The sequence below is a fragment of the Apteryx rowi genome, unplaced genomic scaffold (assembly GCF_003343035.1).
Source record: "Apteryx rowi isolate R43461 unplaced genomic scaffold, aptRow1 scaffold_88, whole genome shotgun sequence".
NCBI lineage: Eukaryota > Metazoa > Chordata > Aves > Apterygiformes > Apterygidae > Apteryx > Apteryx rowi.
Window position 1 is genome coordinate 2,469,843 of NW_020451182.1, and position 19,181 is coordinate 2,489,023.

Below are 19,181 nucleotides of genomic sequence, written 5' to 3' on the forward strand. Positions count from 1 at the left end.
AATGCAAAATAAGCATCATATTTAGATTCCCTAAGAATTCTGAAGTCTTTAAATACCAGTCACTGGATAATAGTGCTATATTTAAAGAAACATTCATTTATTAATGCAGTCTTCCATCCGTGAGAAATACACAAGTCTTTAAGCCTAGTCAAACATTATTACTAGGTCATAAACATGATGCGGTGATCGGGCAAACAAGATGCATCGAGCTTTTCCAACAGAAGGGAAACCACAATTGCTTTAGGCCTGAGACCCCATATGAGCAGAACAGACTATTAAAATTGTAATTGTTAGGGTTTTCTAGCAGACACTTGCATTTGATCTCTACTTCCTGCTTCCAGCTGTTTTTAATAGGCATAGGAACCCTAATCCATCTAGGTGGGCAGTGACCTGCTTTCATAATATGCCTTTCTATCAACAGGTAATACTTATTTGATCAGGTAATAGAGGTTTCTCCATCCAGGACTATAAATGAACTCCAACAGGAACTCAGAACAATTGCAAATTTCACACCTATGCTCAAAGTGCATGAAGGATTTTTCTAACCTGCCGTCTCCCATGTAACCATACAGCAATACACAAGTCTATCGAATGGCAATCCCCACCGCCCCCCCTCCCACCACAACAAAAGCCTGTATGGTACATACAATTCTTTGTCAGAGGAAGCAGTGAAAGAAAATTTATTTGTCCAAAAAAATATACTGCTGTCAGGCAATAAAAAGTGATCACTAACTTTAGCCACAGTGCTTATGACAAATTATACTAGAAAAAGGGGTCATTTACACAAAGAGTATAAACCAAGTGAGACGAGACTGCCTCACTGACTTAGATGTTAAGATTTCTGGTACAATTTCCAAGCGAACTGAGCTATGCTGGTCAAAAGTGTACTGCCATGAATACAGGACACTGCAGCACCAAAATCAATTGGCTTTTATGTAATCTTTACTGCTTCATAGCTTAAATGAGCATGATTATTGAGAATACACAAAAAAAGTGGGGGAACAAACAAACTGTGACACTTGTGAAGTGTTCCCCCCTACACACAAACAAGATCTCCGCGTGTTTTATATAGATGAATAAATACCTTCATCACCATCTGACAGACAGGGAAACCAAGACATAGAAAGAAGCCCCTAGCAAAGGCTGGGGTGCAGGTGTGGGGTAGAAACCAAACCCCAAATCACCCTCCCGCCCCCTTGGATTCCTGACTTTGGTGCTTGTGCCATTCAGTGGACTTCCCCCATGGTTCCACATCAGGCGAGTTTTGGCTGTACCACAGGATGGCTGTTTGAAATGAAGGAAAGAAAAAGAAACACTCCAGCCTGAAAGAAGGTAAAAGAGAGTTTTGAAAGAGAAAGACAAATAAGAATGGAAAAGATGAAAGAAGGGGGAAGCAGATGAAAACACACGGTAAACACTCCAAGAGTGTTATTTTCATAATGCCAACATTATTTGAGGAAACAGTTATTATAGTCAAGTAGACATTTTTAGAAAGTATGTTACCCATGTAATCCTGTCTTTAAGGGCTCAGTTCAATCCATAACACTTAATGAAGAATTTTTAAAGGGGTATTTTATTTCAAGTGACAATAATTATAGACCAGTTTCTTAAGGGGATAGGTTTTCTCCGGCAAGCAAAGTAGATTGTCTTGTGGAGGAACCCTACAGCACAAAAGYTGGGGCACCACAGAGGAGTTTGGGGGTCAGTGCTCCCCCCTGCCCACTCTTGGTTCTGCTCCCTCACTTCCCCCAGCAGGGCAGGGGGAGCAGGAGCTGCCAGGAGGGTCCTGCTGAGAGGCAGCACGATGGGCTCAGCAGCTCTCAGCAGCCAGCTACTGCACTCTCTGCACTTACATCTTGAAGCACTAGAAAAGCAGCAGCCTTTTCAGTGTCGTTCCCTTGCTCACCCCACCTTTCCCTGCCCTCTCCTGGCCACATCTCCCACTCCAGTCTCAATAGCTACCTAACAGCATGCCACTGCCAGCCTCCCAAATCTGCTCAGTTGTTTTTGTCCCACTAAACTGTGCAATACAGGAGGAAGAGAAGAAGAAAACAAGCTCTGCTGCCATAGAAGACAGTTGTCCACACCAGAGGAGATGAGTTAGCAGCAGAATCAGTGCAGAAGACAAATATCCAAGGTTAAATTATGTCACTGAATACAGAAGACTCCAGTGAAAAGCCTAGACAGGCTAAAATTCCCCAAGGATCTGTTTATTTTCTCCTCAAAATACACATTTCCCCAGCAACACACAAGACTGCTCCTTTCCTTGTCCAGAAAAAACAAACGCACACAAAGAACCACCACTTAGAAGATTCAGGTCCCCTCCCCTAAGTGAAACTTTGAGTCACCATGTTTCCCATCCTCTCCAGGTACAGGGAGGAAAGGGGAGAGCCCTGGGAACAAGCGGCTGGCTATGTCATCTAGGTGTAGTACAAAGTTATTCAAACATGCAGACAAACTTAGGCTATGAGAAAGAAAGTATACCGTTTGAAGGATGCTGAAGATCAGGACTTGTAAGTAGGGTCTGGACAAAATCCATATAACTACAGCAATAAAGAGATGATTCACCCACAGTTCTCTAAAGATATTCCCCTCACTAGCTAGCTGCAAGAAAAAAAATGGAAGATGTTCTTTATAAACAGTGAATTAAGTAGAGCATAGTTGCAACTAGGGTACAACTGACTGAGAAGATAGATGCAGTGATCATTAATGCAGTATAACACTGACATCAAGGTTGGTTCAGGCAAGAAGCGGTGAGCTATTCCAGCCAGCTTCCCAATTTCAAACTGGGAATTCACTGTGCAATCTACATACACCAATGTGTTTACCAGCCAGTTAGATAATGAATACAAGAAACCAAAAATTTAGTAAAGAWCACTTAGAGGAAGAAGTTTCCTGTTGAACACAGCAAGGGGCACTTCTGATGAATCCCTACAACAGGGCAACAAGTAGCACAACAGCCCTCTCTCTGCACCTAAAAGTACTGAAACATATGCAGCAAACATTACACTGACTTCTAACTTGCCCTGCCTAGGTTGGTCTCACAACGCTTCTGAAGAAAAGTTTATTACTTCAGGCTTGGAAATGCTCCTCAAGCTTGCTTCAGAGATGGCAACTGAAGAGACAAAAACTTAAGCATATATTCAGTGTTGCTTACTTATGTGATCTTCTTAAGGAGCTACAGAAAATTTCTGCAACAAACTATACAGCAACTCTATTACACTCATTGCAAGACTACTTATAGAAGCCTGCGTACTGAAAGCACATGCCTCAGTATTGCAGAAGTACAGGGGACTTGAAGAGCAGCACTCACGGGAGGTTCCACCAATACCCGATTTTACACTGAGTGCAAAAGAAAAGAGAACTGAAAGAAGAAATACCCTCTTTCATTCATTGCCTAGCTGGGAAAATAGGGGAATGCCAACTACGCAATCATTAGAAATGATTCACTGCCCCTTCTACTAAGAGGACTCATCTCTGCAAATGGACACAGCACTGATTAAATCAATTTGGTGTTATGGGCTGGCCATAACATACATATGGAATTTATCCTGACATAAAGAAGTAAATACGTTTAAAACATTTTTTTTGTTTAACCACTGGTATGTGGATGACTCAAGTCCATTCATATCTCAGCAAAAGCACAACAGACTTGCATTCTTTGGGCACCACCTCACCAGCAGGACGCCTCGCACCGCAATTCAGTCATTTGACACCGGTATGAACTGGTGCTGCTACAGAAAGATGTCTCTACTTTCTCCCTTCTCCTAGCCACTCATTCCTAGCCTTGCCCCTCCTCTGCCACTGTGACGTGTTCACACAGGTAAAGACTGAAGTGGATTAAGAACAGACCCAACATGGACAGACCCAGTATAGCAGCCTTCAGCCTGCATGCGCTCCGCAGGTCAGGTCGTAGCGCAGAAGTTAGTGCTTGCACAACAGAGCAGATGGTCCGAGGAACGTGAAGGAGGCTGCTTGCAGGGGAGCGCTCCCAGTCCGCTGGGATCACCGTTCCCCTCAGGTAGCACCGACTAAGTTAACTCACTTGGATTGTGAAACTACAACATTTCCTAAGATTTTAGGTGGTCTCTCAATCTGAGGTATTGCAGCAAAACAAGAGGTAGAGGTTGTTTTTCAAAAAGTAGGAGTTGTTGGAGGAATTGTTTGGAAAAAAAAAAAAACATAGAAGAAAAACAGGGTTGCTATTTTATAGCACTCATTTTGTATATAAATAAAACACACAACGAAACAGAAGTGTTACCTCAGACTTCAAAAATCTGGCTTATATAGTCTGCCAATTCTACATCAATAATGTTTAAAATAGCAGTTGTGATTAATCTGAAAATAAAATTAATACTCTTACAGAAAAGTCCTATTTCAATTTCTGTAATACATTTATAGACAGACATATATTTAGGAAACTATTTTAATACCTGTGCACACAGACTACAAGTCTCAAAAGCATGATAAGAATAAGGAGAGGAGGAATGAGCTATTAGTGTTTACATATTTACTATTCTAAAATGTAATAACAGAAATAAACATCACAACTGAAAACAAAACAAGAACATAATAAGCATCTCCTTTGATAAGGGCAATGAGAACAATTCAAATAAGTATTCTGAAATCATTTTAACACATATTTAACAGATTTAAGAGTATGACATTTCAGATCACAGAAATCTTAGGTTACAGCATTTTTCTGCTCAAGTGTTTTAGGTCTAAATAGTAAACATGTGGGCAACTAACAGACAAAAATCATGGTCTTTTGATTCTTCAACAATCTGAAGTTTCCACAGATGTATCAGAGGAACACAAAGTGATATAGCATACAAAGGTACTGTGAGCAAATCCATAATGGACTTTAAGTACAAAAAAGGGGTATTATGTTTATGCCAACACATGGAATTAAAAAGCAAGCAAACAAACAAAGAAAACACACACACACCACAGCCCTAGAAAAAACTACTAAAATCACTGCAGAAGAGACAGCTTGTTGCTTCTTCTAAACAATAAACTTCATTTTCACTCCACCATTCATGGTGGAGAGACCCTACAAGTCATATTTTGATTAAGAAGTGCAAAACTACTATTATTAATATGTAGTTTTCTGAAGCATTCACAATATTCTAAGCTTTGTACAAATCAATAACAGCACTGCCGCTTCACAGAGCAAATGGCAATATACTTAAGTGCAAGGAAAGAGTAAATTCTAATTAACAAAAATGTTATATTACATTTAAGTATTATGTAAGTATCAAACAGGGTGTTTTTTATTTCAAGATTGTAAGAGCAGTTTTGGAGAAGTGAAAACATTCACTTTTTAGCAGCTTCATTAAATATCAGGTGATAGGGGGTTGCTCCGTTTTTGGCAGTGTTTCTCAGTATGAGAAGGAAAACACAGGAATCAACATTACAATGTGAGAAGTAAAATTTAGCTGTCAAACTAAAATCCAGACTTTTTTTTTTAAAGCGCCTGGTATTGTAACTATTAGAGCACTCTTAAAACTATCTGTTGCTATGCCTGAAGGGTTTAAATATTTCCTCCACAGTTTAAAAGCCTGGAAATCCCCTTCAAACCCTTATAACCAGGAAGGCTTTTCTCAGTATTGAGTACAATGTTGATATGTACTCTGGCTTACATACAATTTGTTTGTCCTCTAGTATTTATGCTTCTAAAGTTAACAAATAATCCAGGAGCCCATTATCATCAGACTCCTGTGGCTACAACCTTCACGGCTACTGTCGCAAGCAGGAAGGAACTCAGACGCACAGCGAGCAGGCGCGTGACAACCAGCCTGAGACGTGCTCTCTGCATTGCCTGTCCGCTCTCTTACTTCAATAGCGGACAGTGCTGTCATGGCACTCGCTCCTGCCTTCACCTGGCAGACAGTGAAGGGCCAGAGTCACATTGCCAGTACAAACCGCAGACCTCAACACTCCAGGTGAAGCACTCCTGAAATCTCCTTTCTCAAGCAYACTTCAAATGGAGGGAGGAGCAAGCAGTTTCTGTTGCTGTCCTCAGTGGAAAAATGCCCTCATCTTTGCAATGCTGCCATTCTACCTGCAAAAGTATAAAAGCAGGCCAGAATGGGCTTTCTTTTAAAAGAAAATAACCTTGCAAAGGCAGAGATATTTCTAATTCACAGTGCTTTCAAAATTAAAAATACTGTTTTGGAACCTGTTTATATTGCAGCAAACCCAGCTAACAGAAGGCTAAGCAAAGAAATAGGATGACTTGCGTGCCTAAACACAATGCAACAGTCACTACAGAAATACTGTGAAACAGGAAAAAGCAGCGAATCAAACTGTGTAGAAAAGAGTGAGCCAAGTAGGTGAGGTGGGCTCGCACTTTATAACAGACGGGCCATAAGATCCACGTGGAAATTCTACATGAAGACTGGACAGACAATGATACCTCCCAGCACAGCTGAGAAAGCAGCATGTACATGGGCTTGAAGTGAATCTGATGAAATAACTAGCTGAAAAACCACCCCACAAGAAAATGAAACATTATTTTTCATCTAGGTTTGTCCCCTGCTTATCATGGGGTTACACTGATTTTTTCTCTGGTACACTTGCAGGGACAAAAGGGGGCAGGAATGAACAGCTGGTAGGGAGGCAGGGCCAGTTAGGCTAGTTTAAAAATCACACTGCCACCAAATGCTTAACTGCACTTTGAAGTTATAAACATTAGTTAGCAACTCATTAGAAACAGCAACTGTTCTGGAAGACTGAATGGCACCAAGTGTTCTATCCCCTATTTTAATATTTCTAGGAATGAACGAGGGAATTAGAAACCTATAAGCCTAACATCTGTACATTATAATCTGAACCAGTTATTAAGAACAGAAAAAAAGTCACCTGGAATTCTATGATCTGGCAGGTTTCATGTGCACACCTTCTGTAAAAGAAGATCTCTAAAAATTCTTTGTATGTGTTGATGGAAAAGCAGGTAAAATAGAACCAGACAACATTAGATTTGCAAAAGGCCTGACAACTCTTCACAACAAGATACTAAAACACTGAACTAGTCATAGCATTGAGAAAGGTAGAAGAGAAAAAGCAGAGTCATGTTAAAAAAAAAAAAGTCTTTCAAAGTTCTGTACTAATTCCCATATTTAATAAATATTTCAGATATTTAGAAAGGGAATGACACTGAAGAAGTCAGGCCAATTGCAAATTCAAAAACAAATTAAGTTTACTATCACAAAGATGAAACGAGGCACACTGTAGGAAAAAAGTACACTTCTCTTACATTTCAGAGTTGTAGAGAAACTGTATCAGCTTAAAGAATCCTTATAGACAGTGTAATGAAGACATCTGCTCAAATTGCAACTGCTCTAAAATCTAACCAAATCTTAGAGACAAGGCATTGGAAGGACAACATGAAACTATTAGAACTTGTGAAGCCATTCTAGTCATCAGAAATTGGAAGGAGGCCCTGTACTAGACTATGGCTCCATACCCTGTAGCATCAGAAGAATCTGGTTTTGACCGCTGCTGGAGACTGGCTCCTAGACTTAAAAGGACCATTTGTATGATTGCATCTGATGACGCCTGAGTACAAAGAGGTAACATTTCAAAATATCTAAAACAAATCTGCTCACACTGATTTACTTTAGAAGTATTTTCAAAAAATTTAGCAATACTCAGAGAGGACTGAAACAAGGACTTACTATATGCAGTCTGCATTATGTAAACATGTCTCAAGAGCCCCTGAGTAACTACTTAGGGATAGAAGAACTGCAAGTAATGGACTATTTATACAAGAGGTTCCTGATAAAAATCTCCTTTAAAAAAGTCAGCTACTCATTACACTTTCAGATTGTTTTAATTCTTTCAGTGAGCCAACAGGTAAAACCTACTGTTCCATTTTTGCATATATGACCTTGTCTGCCTCTGTGAAAAGCTAATGACCAGGAAAAAAGAAACACTTTAACAAGTTATGACCTTATAAAACCTTGGTAAAATTTCTCTATTTCTCTCATTGTTTATATATTCTAGTTAACGTAATGAAGATAAACATGGAGGAAAATCACTGCATCAAGAATCTTTTTATGTATTTTGCTAGCAAGTTCTCCAGCATACAGGCAAACAGTGAAACAAGGTTAGCAACTATATTTTAACCAAGCAATTAGCATTCAAAGAAACTGGAAGATCAGAACCAAATAGTTCTTACTTGATTGCACTAACTAGAGTATAAGGAATGTATCATGTTACGAGAATTTCCAAAGACGGAGGTGGCCAAGGATTGGTTTTAAAAGACTGTGAAGGAAAACAAAACAGGTTTAGAAAGCAGATTGGAAGAAAGGAGCATGCTTTTGTTACAGGGTGGCCTAATTTTGCTGCACAAACACTTGATAGCAAAGGAGACAAAGTGACCTGAACAAACTCCCAACTCATGTCTCATTAYATGAATCAGGAAGAGAAAGCCTGGACCACCTCAGAAGATCTGATCCACCCCCAAGAAACATTCTCCAATACTGAGGTAATTGAGGGAGAGAAATATGTGCTGAATTTATATTTTCATCCAAATCTATTTCTTGCTGCTAAGGAAGGAGTACAGTCTTTTATCCTCCTGCCAAATGACTCTCTACACTTCTGCTTGCTTCCATTATCAGGAGCCTCTGGGGAAAAGGAAGACCCAACAGAAACCCTAGAAAAATTCTAACTGCCTTTGTCTCTTGCCACCCATTTCCCATTCAGTCTCCCCTCTCCTTTTCCTTCCTTCCAGAAGTCCTCTCCCTCTAGCAGATCACATCACAAGAAGAGTGTAACATCCACTCTGAACTAAACAGAGGTAGGACGACAAAAAGTAAGCAGGGTAAAAGGCTGCAGCTTGAATTGCAGTGCTCTCAGCCCTAACAGGGCTCTCTGTTACTGCAATTGTCTCAACATCTACCATAAATCATTACCTGCCCTTATTTGATACTCACAATTGAATCTTGTAGATTTAATAACTCCATCTGTGAAATTTTTGTTCTTTCTAACCTCCAAAACTAACCCTACCTTTAGCCAAAGCTCTGCAACCAAAACCACCCCACAGTTGATCCTGAGCCCCACTCATACAGCTGCCCTCTTATCCTTGTGGATGTTACAAGATCTAGCAGTGAACTTGGCTGTTCAGGCAACACAGGATTCTGCTGTCCTGAATACTATCCCTTTCCTAAATAGATCCAGCAGCCCATATTTAGCAAAGACCTGAACAAAAGCTGTTCAATCCTATCTGCAAATGTCATGCCTTACCTTTGTAGGTTTTCCTAGACCTGGGACTAAACAGGGCTCTTCAAGGTCCAAGAGTCTTCAGGCCCTGATGTCAATATTTTTAGTTTAGTCATCCCAGTACAAGGTTTTGCAGGATTCAACAACATGCCATGTTTTTCTGCTCCTACTGTCCTATAGAGGAACAGCCCTTAAATGAGAATCAGATCCCTCTGATGCAGCATGGCACATATCTGAGAGGTAAAGGGGCACACGAAGCCACAGGAAAAATTCCAGTCTTTTCCTTCTTTGTTTCCTCCCCTCAGAAGTTCTCCGCTCTCTGGCACTGACAGGAAGAATGAAACATATATTGGAATAGAGGTAGAGGTGGCAAATGGCACATGCAGCCTGGGCTGTGGCACACACTGCACACACATAATCAGCCATTTGCTGGGCAGGGTTTTCTCCTCTATTCAGCCTCCAATCTCCTTAGGAGTCATAGTAGACCTAACTGAATTAACTAATCTTCTCTTTTTCCCTAAGAAGCTCAGGCAAAGAAGTCATGGCCTCCAGCTGCATTGTCCAGGCAATCTCTGGGCATGTAAGGTGGCTCATCTTGGAAGCAGCTCAAGCACAGGAAATTTAGGTGACTCCAGTTATGAATTTAGAGGCAACTAGGCAGATGGGGGCACCAGGAGGTCACAGTAGAAGTTGGAAGTGGAAGATCTACCAGGTGGAGTTAGGGTAGATTGTGTCAGAGATCACTTGCTTGGAGTGTGCAGGTTTCTGGAAGTAGTAAACTATTCCATTCAGGATGAGACTAGCATACAGCACAGGGGGTTTGGGGGCAAATCATAGAGTTGGCAATCATGCGCACATGGAAGGAGAACCAAAGCATTACAGAAAAGAAGAAGAGGTACCAAACCAAAAGCTAAGAGCCAGTGCTCTATTTTCAGGCTCCATGGAAACAGCACAGTCTCATTCAGCTGCAAAAATAACACCGAGATGAATGGGTCACACTTCCTGTTCCCCCTCTAGTCTCTTTTACACTAGATGGGTATGTAAAGCCCCTTGGCACACTTAGGCCAGATCTGGTGTGAGGACTTTACACACCCACAAAACCATCTCTTCCTGTCTTCAGACAACACATACCCATCTCCCAAGTGCTTCCTTTCCCCACCCAATAGTCCTTTCAGGCTTATCAGGGGTATGAAGTAGCCACGAAGAGAATTAAATTAATGCATGTGCATATGTGCAAGAAACATCTGGGAACAGTTGGGACATGAAAGTCATCACAGCAAAAGATGTTACTGCCTCTCAGCTGATTATATCATGTCAGGCTCAACAGCATAGCTCCCAATTAAATGCAAACAGAGTAAACAAGCATCCAACTGAAAATACCATATAGACATTGGTACAATGGTGACAGCCTTGTTACAGTTGTTTTCTTGCTACAGCAGCCTGCAAGGTTGCAGCTCACTATATTAGATCATCATATCATATCCTAATACACCCTTTGGTAGTTGTCTATAAAGAAGATCTGAACTGATGTCTATTTTTAATGTAATGGGTATTTTCTCACAAATAATCAGTTTTATAGTCCAGATAGGCCATCTTTTCAGAGTATTTGTATAGCATTGTTCACTACCATTATGATTTATAATCCCAAGTTTTCCTCGGTAAAACTGTCTAATCACAATTTTTATTTTATTTTTATTTTTTTTAATTGCAYCACAACAGACTACTTTTGGAGGATTCTAGCCAAACCAAATCTTTGCAATCTTTGCTTCTTATTTTCTACTCTGTATTTATACTTGGGGGAGAGAAAAAAAAAAAGAAAAAAAATCAAACAAAGCAATAACATTGTTGCAACAGTAACACAAAAGACTATTGCTCAGAGAATGAAAAAAAGAAAATTCCACATGTATTACATATGCAATTTGAAACACTGTTGGAACAAAATTATTTAGAGGTCAAAACAACTCAAACTGTTCTACTGACTAATCATTCCTTTGCAAGCAACACAGACACACAGAAGAAAACTAGTTAGAAGGTGTAGTAGAAGGTGTAGTAGAAAGTCCTACTTCTTAAGTACAGCTGAAATGTTTTCTATTTGAATTGCAGCTACTGCAATAAAAATATAACTGGCTGTGGAAAATGGAAAACCCCTTCTCTGGTATACTTGCCTAGATCATAATTTCATCCTCTTCACCTAGCTTCCCCTCTGTAAAACCCTGGCTGCAGGAGAAGTCACACAGTCTAGCATACCTAAAATTGGCAGGATATTCTCATCACCATATGTCTGCTTTCACAGCACAAAGGCAACTGAAAAGCCCCAAATTTATTTCTGGAAACCTTTGACACATCGCTACATTGTGCTGTCTTTACCCCACATCCATGCTCAAAATACACACAGCTTAAGCTGTGCGGCCAACAGCAAACACACCCCATTTTATTTCCATTCAGCCTTCAGATGATTGCCTGCAGATACAGAATTGTAACAAGGCCAATTTAGAACTGCCAAGTACATGGCCCCCAAAGTGGTAAATCACAGAATTTCAGTTATCGTGCAGATTAACAAAATTTATGGACATCAAAGCTTAAAATAGTATGTTGATTCCATTTCCTTAGATTGCATTTCTTCACTCAAACCAGGTGATCAAGCAGTAGGAGCATCATTTCCTCTATTGCTCAACTTGGGTATGAATGTCCTGCCTCCCAGAGCTACCTTGTCTGAATTTCCCCTCCTAAATTTTCCCCTGTCCAGCTGGTACCACTAATCCAAACCAGATATTTGGCAAATCTGAATTTTTCCAGCCAGCAGTCACTAAAGGGAATGTAAATGATCCTTCACAGATTAGGCAGTTAACTGGTTAACTGTATAAACCTATCACAATTTTTACAAGGGCTTTTTGTAGAACTCACACTACCTGTTCTCTATGTGCAATAAAACACTATTTTATAACACCAGTATCCAGTCAATACTTCAAGTTATTGCTACTTTTTAAAGATAATTTCACTTCTCTGCACAATTCACAGCCGGATCAGCTTGAAGTCCTGAATTGAGAAGAAAGCCTGTGTAGAAATTAAACGTCTAAACAATAGGCTTCATGTACTACAGACACCCTGACATTAGCTGTTTCAAGAACTGTTAAGCATGCATGAGGTCTGTGTCTGCAGAAAGTCTCAAGAACTAAACCTGGTGTTCTCTTCCATATTTTCAGAACTGGTGCTGAACTGGTGCCAGTTGCAACAAAATGACATCAATATTTATAAAGGTAAGTTGAAACCACCCTGAGATGTGGTGTGGGCTCCATCTAGAGGAGCTCACCTTCATTCAGCTTCACACAAGATGAGTAAGAAACAGAACTACAGTATAGCACAATGTTCGAGAATTATGCTCTCTCGTATACTCACAATGACCTTTGAAAAGCTAGATACTCCTAATGCATATGGTAATTAGAAATATGAAAATACACCTTTAAAATTGAGGGCCAGTTGGCTGTTTGGGAAAGCTGAGCGAACAAAACAATAATTGGTTCCTCATCGTTTCTGGCACACAGCTACCCGATGAAAAACCCAATATTCAGCACACTAAGCATAAGCTTCAGATATGATACAGGACTTCAGAAACAATAGGACTTCTACTTTTTTTGCAAGTGCAAAGTGCTAAACAAATATAGCTTTTTTTTTTTTTAAATCTAGTTATTTGTCGTGATTCCACACTGAAAGTTTTTTTTTGAAGGATTAAGAGACTTCCACCCCTTTTAATGCTTAAAAAAACCAACCAAACAAAAAAAACCACGCAACACACCTTTAAAGAAATTAAAGTGTAATAGAAAGCCTGGAAAAAGTAACTACTTCAGAATCCATTAATGACTAACTGAAAACATAACAATGAATATAAGAGAGTTCAAGATTAATACTCATTTTATCAACAAAACTGAAAAAGGATATGTAGGTTACTTATTAAAGTATCTAATGTAATTAATGTTTAAAGCAAAGAAAAAAAAGACAAGATATGTGGTGTTTTCAAAGCACTTGAACATTGATTATTAACCTCCAAGCCAATAAACCTGAGAGCATACAAGACCTACCTGTGGACTTGTCTTTCTAAAAGTATCACTTCCATGTATCACATCCGTTATTATTCTTTCTCTGAGATTATTATACTCCTCCTCGGTGAGATCACTATCCTCCAGCTGGTGATTGCAAACTGGGCACTGTCCACTGTAATAATAATGAAATAAGAAGATTGTTTAAAAACAAACAAACAAAAAAAAAAMCCACTTTTGAGTAAGAGCTACCTAAACTTTACTAGTTTGAGTGTCTGTGCATGAGCACAATCCCATAGAACAACTACAACACCGTAAAATCACCAGAAAAATCAGCTGAACTCTTTCTGTGATGCATCTGAAGCCTATTAAAGTCACTGGAAATATTTTTATAGGCTTTAATGGCATCTGGATCAAACATTTAATTCTAGAGACGTTTGGGCATTTAGGACTTAAATTCTGCATGAGAGCATGGAAAAAGGATATTTCAATATTTACAGCACTTATGTAGGCCTTGAGAGATCAGAGCTCAATTTCCAGTGTTACCACAAGTTTTCTGTGTGATCTTGAGGAATTTAAATTGTTCTAGGTCTTAATTTCTCATCTAATATGGAAAGTTTCCCTACCACTCAGGAAAGTCTCCATGGATCCACACAGCCCCATCTCAATGGGGTGAGGTTATGCAGTTACACTGGTATGACCAGAACATACGAAGTGACTGCAGGCATCCTAGTTGAAGCTAGCGGACAGGCTACAGAGCCTTGACCTACCTATAAATCCATGTCCCAGTGTTTCAACAAGAAAAATGCACCAACAACTGTGAAATGCTCCATTACAGTGCTGCTGACCAACTGCTTTTACAGAAAAGCTATCTGTGTCCAGGTTTCCAGGTTTGGAATAACCAAATCTGCCACATGTACAGAAATACCCAAATAGACTCCACAATTAATCATCCTGGATCCAGGTTATTAATTCTGTTGCCCAAGCTGCATCACTTCCATATGTTAAGTTTTGCAACTAACTTCCATTTTTTGTTGACATTTGATAAATGCACACACCTCATTTGCTGACACAGCAGACTATGTTAGGATAAGAGAGAGATAAAGAATGAGATGGGGAAAAATAAAGGGGGGGGGACTCTTTCACAAAAGGCTACAGGCACAAACCAAGTCAGCTTTAGTAACTTGGCTTTACCTGTTAAAATTTATCTATTTTCTAGTATCTATTTTCAGAATAAGACAAAATTGCCCATAATTTAACAGGATCAAATTTGTGTCTTCCCACTTAGCCCCTCAGATTAGCCTGTATTCAAGCATTTCCAAGCCACTTTCTCTCTATTTCAATGTGAAATACGTTCTGACAAGAAAAGCATTTTAAATATACCAATATGAGCAGAGACATTCAAACGTGTTTGCCCATTAAAATAAATTACAATCTTTTATATGATTATGTAAGTCTTCAGTTAATCTAGTTAGCAACCAAAAGGAAAAAACTGTTAAAACTTCCACAAGACAATCCAGAGATGTCTAAGAATCAGGCAAAAGTAAATATGCCAGAGCAGGTGGATTCTACTGTCACTTACAGGGTCACCAGTATCACAATCTCCTGCCTGGGCTGTGCTCACCCTCTAAAGCATTAAATACTCGTTTCTGCAAGTGTTTCCTGGGCTGGAATTTCACAGTAATTTTGCTCTGGAATGGTCTGAGTTATGTTTATCTATTGACTTTCATAAGCCATTACTTACTCATTTTAGAGAAAAAATGATGCAAAGTAATGGGTTTTAAAAAACAAAAAACAAAACAAAACTACTTCTGGTTTACTGATGTAAGCCCAAACTGTACTTGACAAACTTGCTCTGTTAACCTTTACTAAAATTTTACTCCCACCAACAAAGCCTCCAGCTTTCACTGGTGTAAGATCCCCGGCAACATTAACATCTCTCTGGTCCCTTCCCACCAGCACAAGGCATGCATAAACATATTTCCTCTGTGCAACACAGGGCTCCCAGCAACAATCACACAACTACCCCTGAGGCAGTGACCCCTTTAGTCAAATAGTCAAGCTGTTCCCAAGGCCTTCATTTCCTTCATCCCATTTGTCTCGACCCTCAGTATCTTCCAGAAATAGCAATTACATTTTTAGTTCACCTGTGAGAAAGCACAAGTGTACTGATAGAAGTTTTCTGTGGACCCATTTCAGTTTGCTGAGTCCAGAAAAAGAAGTCCTAGGTTTTTACAGTCTGAGGTAAAAACCAAAGAGTGTAGGTGAAGAATTCCTACAGGAATAAAGATGTTTATTTAGATATTCTATAGGAGATGCAGAAGCATGACAGAAGAAAGGATTTCTCTGCGAGCAGAAGGTAGAAATTGTGACCATCTTAAGAAAAAAAAAAAAAGTAACAAAAACATGAGGCTATACCACACACTCTGAGAGGTCTCCTCTGTTCTCTGTGTTCTGAGCTGCTGTACGGTTGAAAAGCGAGTAACAAGCACAGCTGCATCTATACCTTCTTTGTGGCACTTGTCTTTTCATATTGGACTTCCCTTTATTTCTAGGCTAAGACTATCTGTTCAGTGACCTTAGTACCAAGTCTACCGAAGCACCTTTCACAGAGCAACCCTCTGTACTTGCTAAACACTAAAGTAAGGAGAACAGAAGAGGGAAGATATATTCTCTGAACTACTCTAAAGGTGAGCTTGAATCGTAAGGCCAAGAAACAAAGGAAACAAGCTGCAGTTTGCAGCTCTTCCCCTCATTGTCCTTCTCTTCTGCATTACAGAGATCTTCCAACTCCTTAGAAAAAAAAACAAAACAAACAAGAACCACACACCCCACAAACCACAGTATTCTGAAGCAAAGTCTCTGAAGTCCAACTCTTAGTATACTGAGACAACAACTACTTCTCCTCAGGAACACAGCTGTATACTACTTCTCAAGGTACTGAAGTACCCTGCAGTAGTATCTCTTCAATGCAACCCAAAGGCAATAAGAACATAGGAATGGCCGTACCTGATCAGAACAAAGATCTGTATAATCTGCTTTCCTATCTCTTCTACTTAACGTTGATGCCAAAAGAAAACTGTAAGAACAGTGAATGCATAATCTTTTATCCTTGGCACATCCTCCCAGCTTCCAGATAAGCCGCTATTAATAGGACATACTACAAAGAAAGGCCATGATTACATTTACTTGAAACCTGTACTTTAAGATCTCTCTGTGGTGGTCAAACAGACTTYGAATAGACTTTGACAATGGAAGGCAACTGAGACAGAAACATTGTTTCAGTTGACCAGCCTCAGCAATATAAGTCACAGTGGGCATCATCCAGGTGCACAATGCCAATTCCTCCAGAGATTTTCTAATACCAAGCTGATTGCAGCCAAACAGAAAGCAGCTTTAGACTGTAATTTTCCTGAGACTAATCACTACTTGTTTCTTCACTGTTAAGAAGCTCTTCTTTTGTTCTGCTCTGAAGCAGGATTAAGATCACCACACAGACGTAGGAATGTGGACTGCTCCAGCTGAAAAAGCCCGGCAGCTACAGTCAATCAATGCCACCATTCAGTGTTCATTTCCCAGATTCAGAAAAAAAACTCTACCCTTTACAGCCATCTCAGTAATCACAAGCAGAATTTGGATAGTTTTCTTCATTGTTCACAGCATCCACTCCTTCTCAGCACTCCTGGTTTCCCTGTTGCACGGCCAGAAACTGAGGTAACTATTGTGGTTCTGCAAATCCCAAATTGTATGTCACTGTCTCTGACACAGACAAGAGCTCTCCACTGATCTGTTTAGGATGTATGTTTTTAATAGTGAAAAAGCAAAGACATTGGAAATGAGTATAAAAGAAAAGATTACAGAATGAAACAATAGGGAATGTGAAAATCCAGACCCCAAACTCTTTAGGTTCCCCGAGAAGGCTGCTGGCATATTGCAGAACAGCACAAGTGAGACAACACTGCAGAGCACACACTGATCTACCCACCAAATTGCATGACTACTGTCCAGCCAACCTGATATTGCAGAGATTCCCAAGCAATAGCAAAGGCCATCAAAAACCCACACAGCAGAGACCCACATCGGTTGCTCTGAGTTGGCCTTTGTTCCTATGGCCTGCTAGCACAACGTATGCTCATTCCAAGATGCAAAACATGACAGGCCTAACTTCTGCAACAAGCTGTGGATGTTAATATCTCCCAGAACAACTACATCTTGAGAGAGAGAACAAGTATCTTTTTAAATATCTAGCTTATTTTGTTGTTTCATGTCCCACAACTAGGGCCTTTGCCTTAAAACATATTCTGAAGGAAATCAAACAGGAACTGTCATCACTTCCATGTGCCATTTGTTCATTTTTTTCTTTCATAATTGTCTCTCTGGTTAGCCCCTATAAACTCAAACAATCAATACAGGACACAACTCCATACCCAGGTCAAAAATATAGGCATCAAACATCATTACCAAGAACCTCCAGCCCTTCCACAAAACTATCAGGTAAGGGCAGGTAGGTGGGAGAGAGGAAAACAGCAGATGACTGGGACAAAACAACTTCCATCCCAGGATGTGCAAAGCCAGTTACAGTATTGCATTCATTGTGAAGTGACATTAACTTTTTTTAGACTTATTTTGAAGTTTTGCAGATATACATTTTAAAGCCAAACCAATGAGCTAAAAATATACAAAAAGCTCATGGGTGCACTTCTTGACTTGCATCTCTGATTGTGGGTGAAAACTAGAAATGTTTCCAAGCTTAACTCTTTAATAACTATGTGATAAAGAAAAAAAAAAACCCATCAGATAAAACATTAACATACACTAAAGAAATACAGAGAGTCAATCATATCTTAGCTCTCTTTAAAGTTCTTGAGTACTTCTGCCAAGAACCTGAGACATGAGATCCAGCTTTTCTCTTCATCACCAGAGTGGACACTCCAGTCATGGTACTAAGAAACTGGAAGAACTAAGAAAATGTACCAAGAAAAATGGTACTAAGAAAACGTAGAATCCAACAGCTTGTCCAGCAGGCAGTTAATGACACTTTGTCTGAATGTGTCTTTGGTTGTTTCTGGCCACCAAAAAATGAATCTTTCCCTACTTGCTTTCACTTAAGCTTCCCTTATATGCAAGTTATGTTGTTGATGTTTCACATTTTTCCTTTCTATCATGCTCTGTTCAGTAGCCTATATTCACATAGCTGGGCATACTTTGAACTGAAGGAGTGATCATTCTTCTCTAACTCCATCTAGATGGCTTATTTTCACAAGCAAAATCTCAGAACTCAATCACAGAATTTGAGCTTTAAGTGTTAAAAAAGAATCAGTTATTCTCCCCTGTCTTTACCCACAGAGATATTCAAGAAGTACCAAGACTAAGTCATTGTAATTTTCTAAGCCACTGCAATCAGAAATGCCAAATTCTCACAGCAAGTGATGTCTGGTATATATTAATGCACAGACTGCTACCAAAAAATATGATAAGACTGCATTAATTGCACTGTTGACAGTGCATCTACTCAATTCATGAAGTTATGTGTGGAATCCCAACAATGGACAGTCATTGCTGCATATGAACAATACATTCCAGTCACTTGGCCCACTTTGGCCAACACAGGCTTAGCCTACACATTAATATAAGCAAGGGGACTGGCTGTTCACATATTTGTAAAGCTACCATTAAATAAACATAAGCATTAAAGAACTTCATAGTTTGGCAACACTAAATAAAAGCTTAAAGAAGTGTTATGAGAAGATCTCAAAAATCATAAAGCTTAAATATAAGCACTTTGTTTATACATGACCCATGTTTAACTTGGATTCTTCTGCAACTACTACTTATAGGTTACTGGGGGGGAGGGGGGGAAGAACTAACCCAACAAACCATTCAACAGCAACAAAAGCTCATGAAGCCACTTTCTTCTTATGC

General features: G+C 39.6%; 1 protein-coding gene across 5 annotated transcripts in view; it reads right to left on the bottom strand.

The window, feature by feature from the left end:
* Window positions 1-19,181, bottom strand: part of KIAA0391 (KIAA0391 ortholog) — a 57,988-nt gene that overhangs the window by 32,201 nt on the left and 6,606 nt on the right. For all 5 annotated transcript variants that reach the window (XM_026090864.1, XM_026090865.1, XM_026090862.1 and 2 more), the window contains one exon: window positions 13,302-13,434. In XM_026090864.1, coding sequence (XP_025946649.1) covers window positions 13,302-13,434 — 133 coding nt within the window. The remainder of the gene's footprint in view (window positions 1-13,301; window positions 13,435-19,181) is intronic.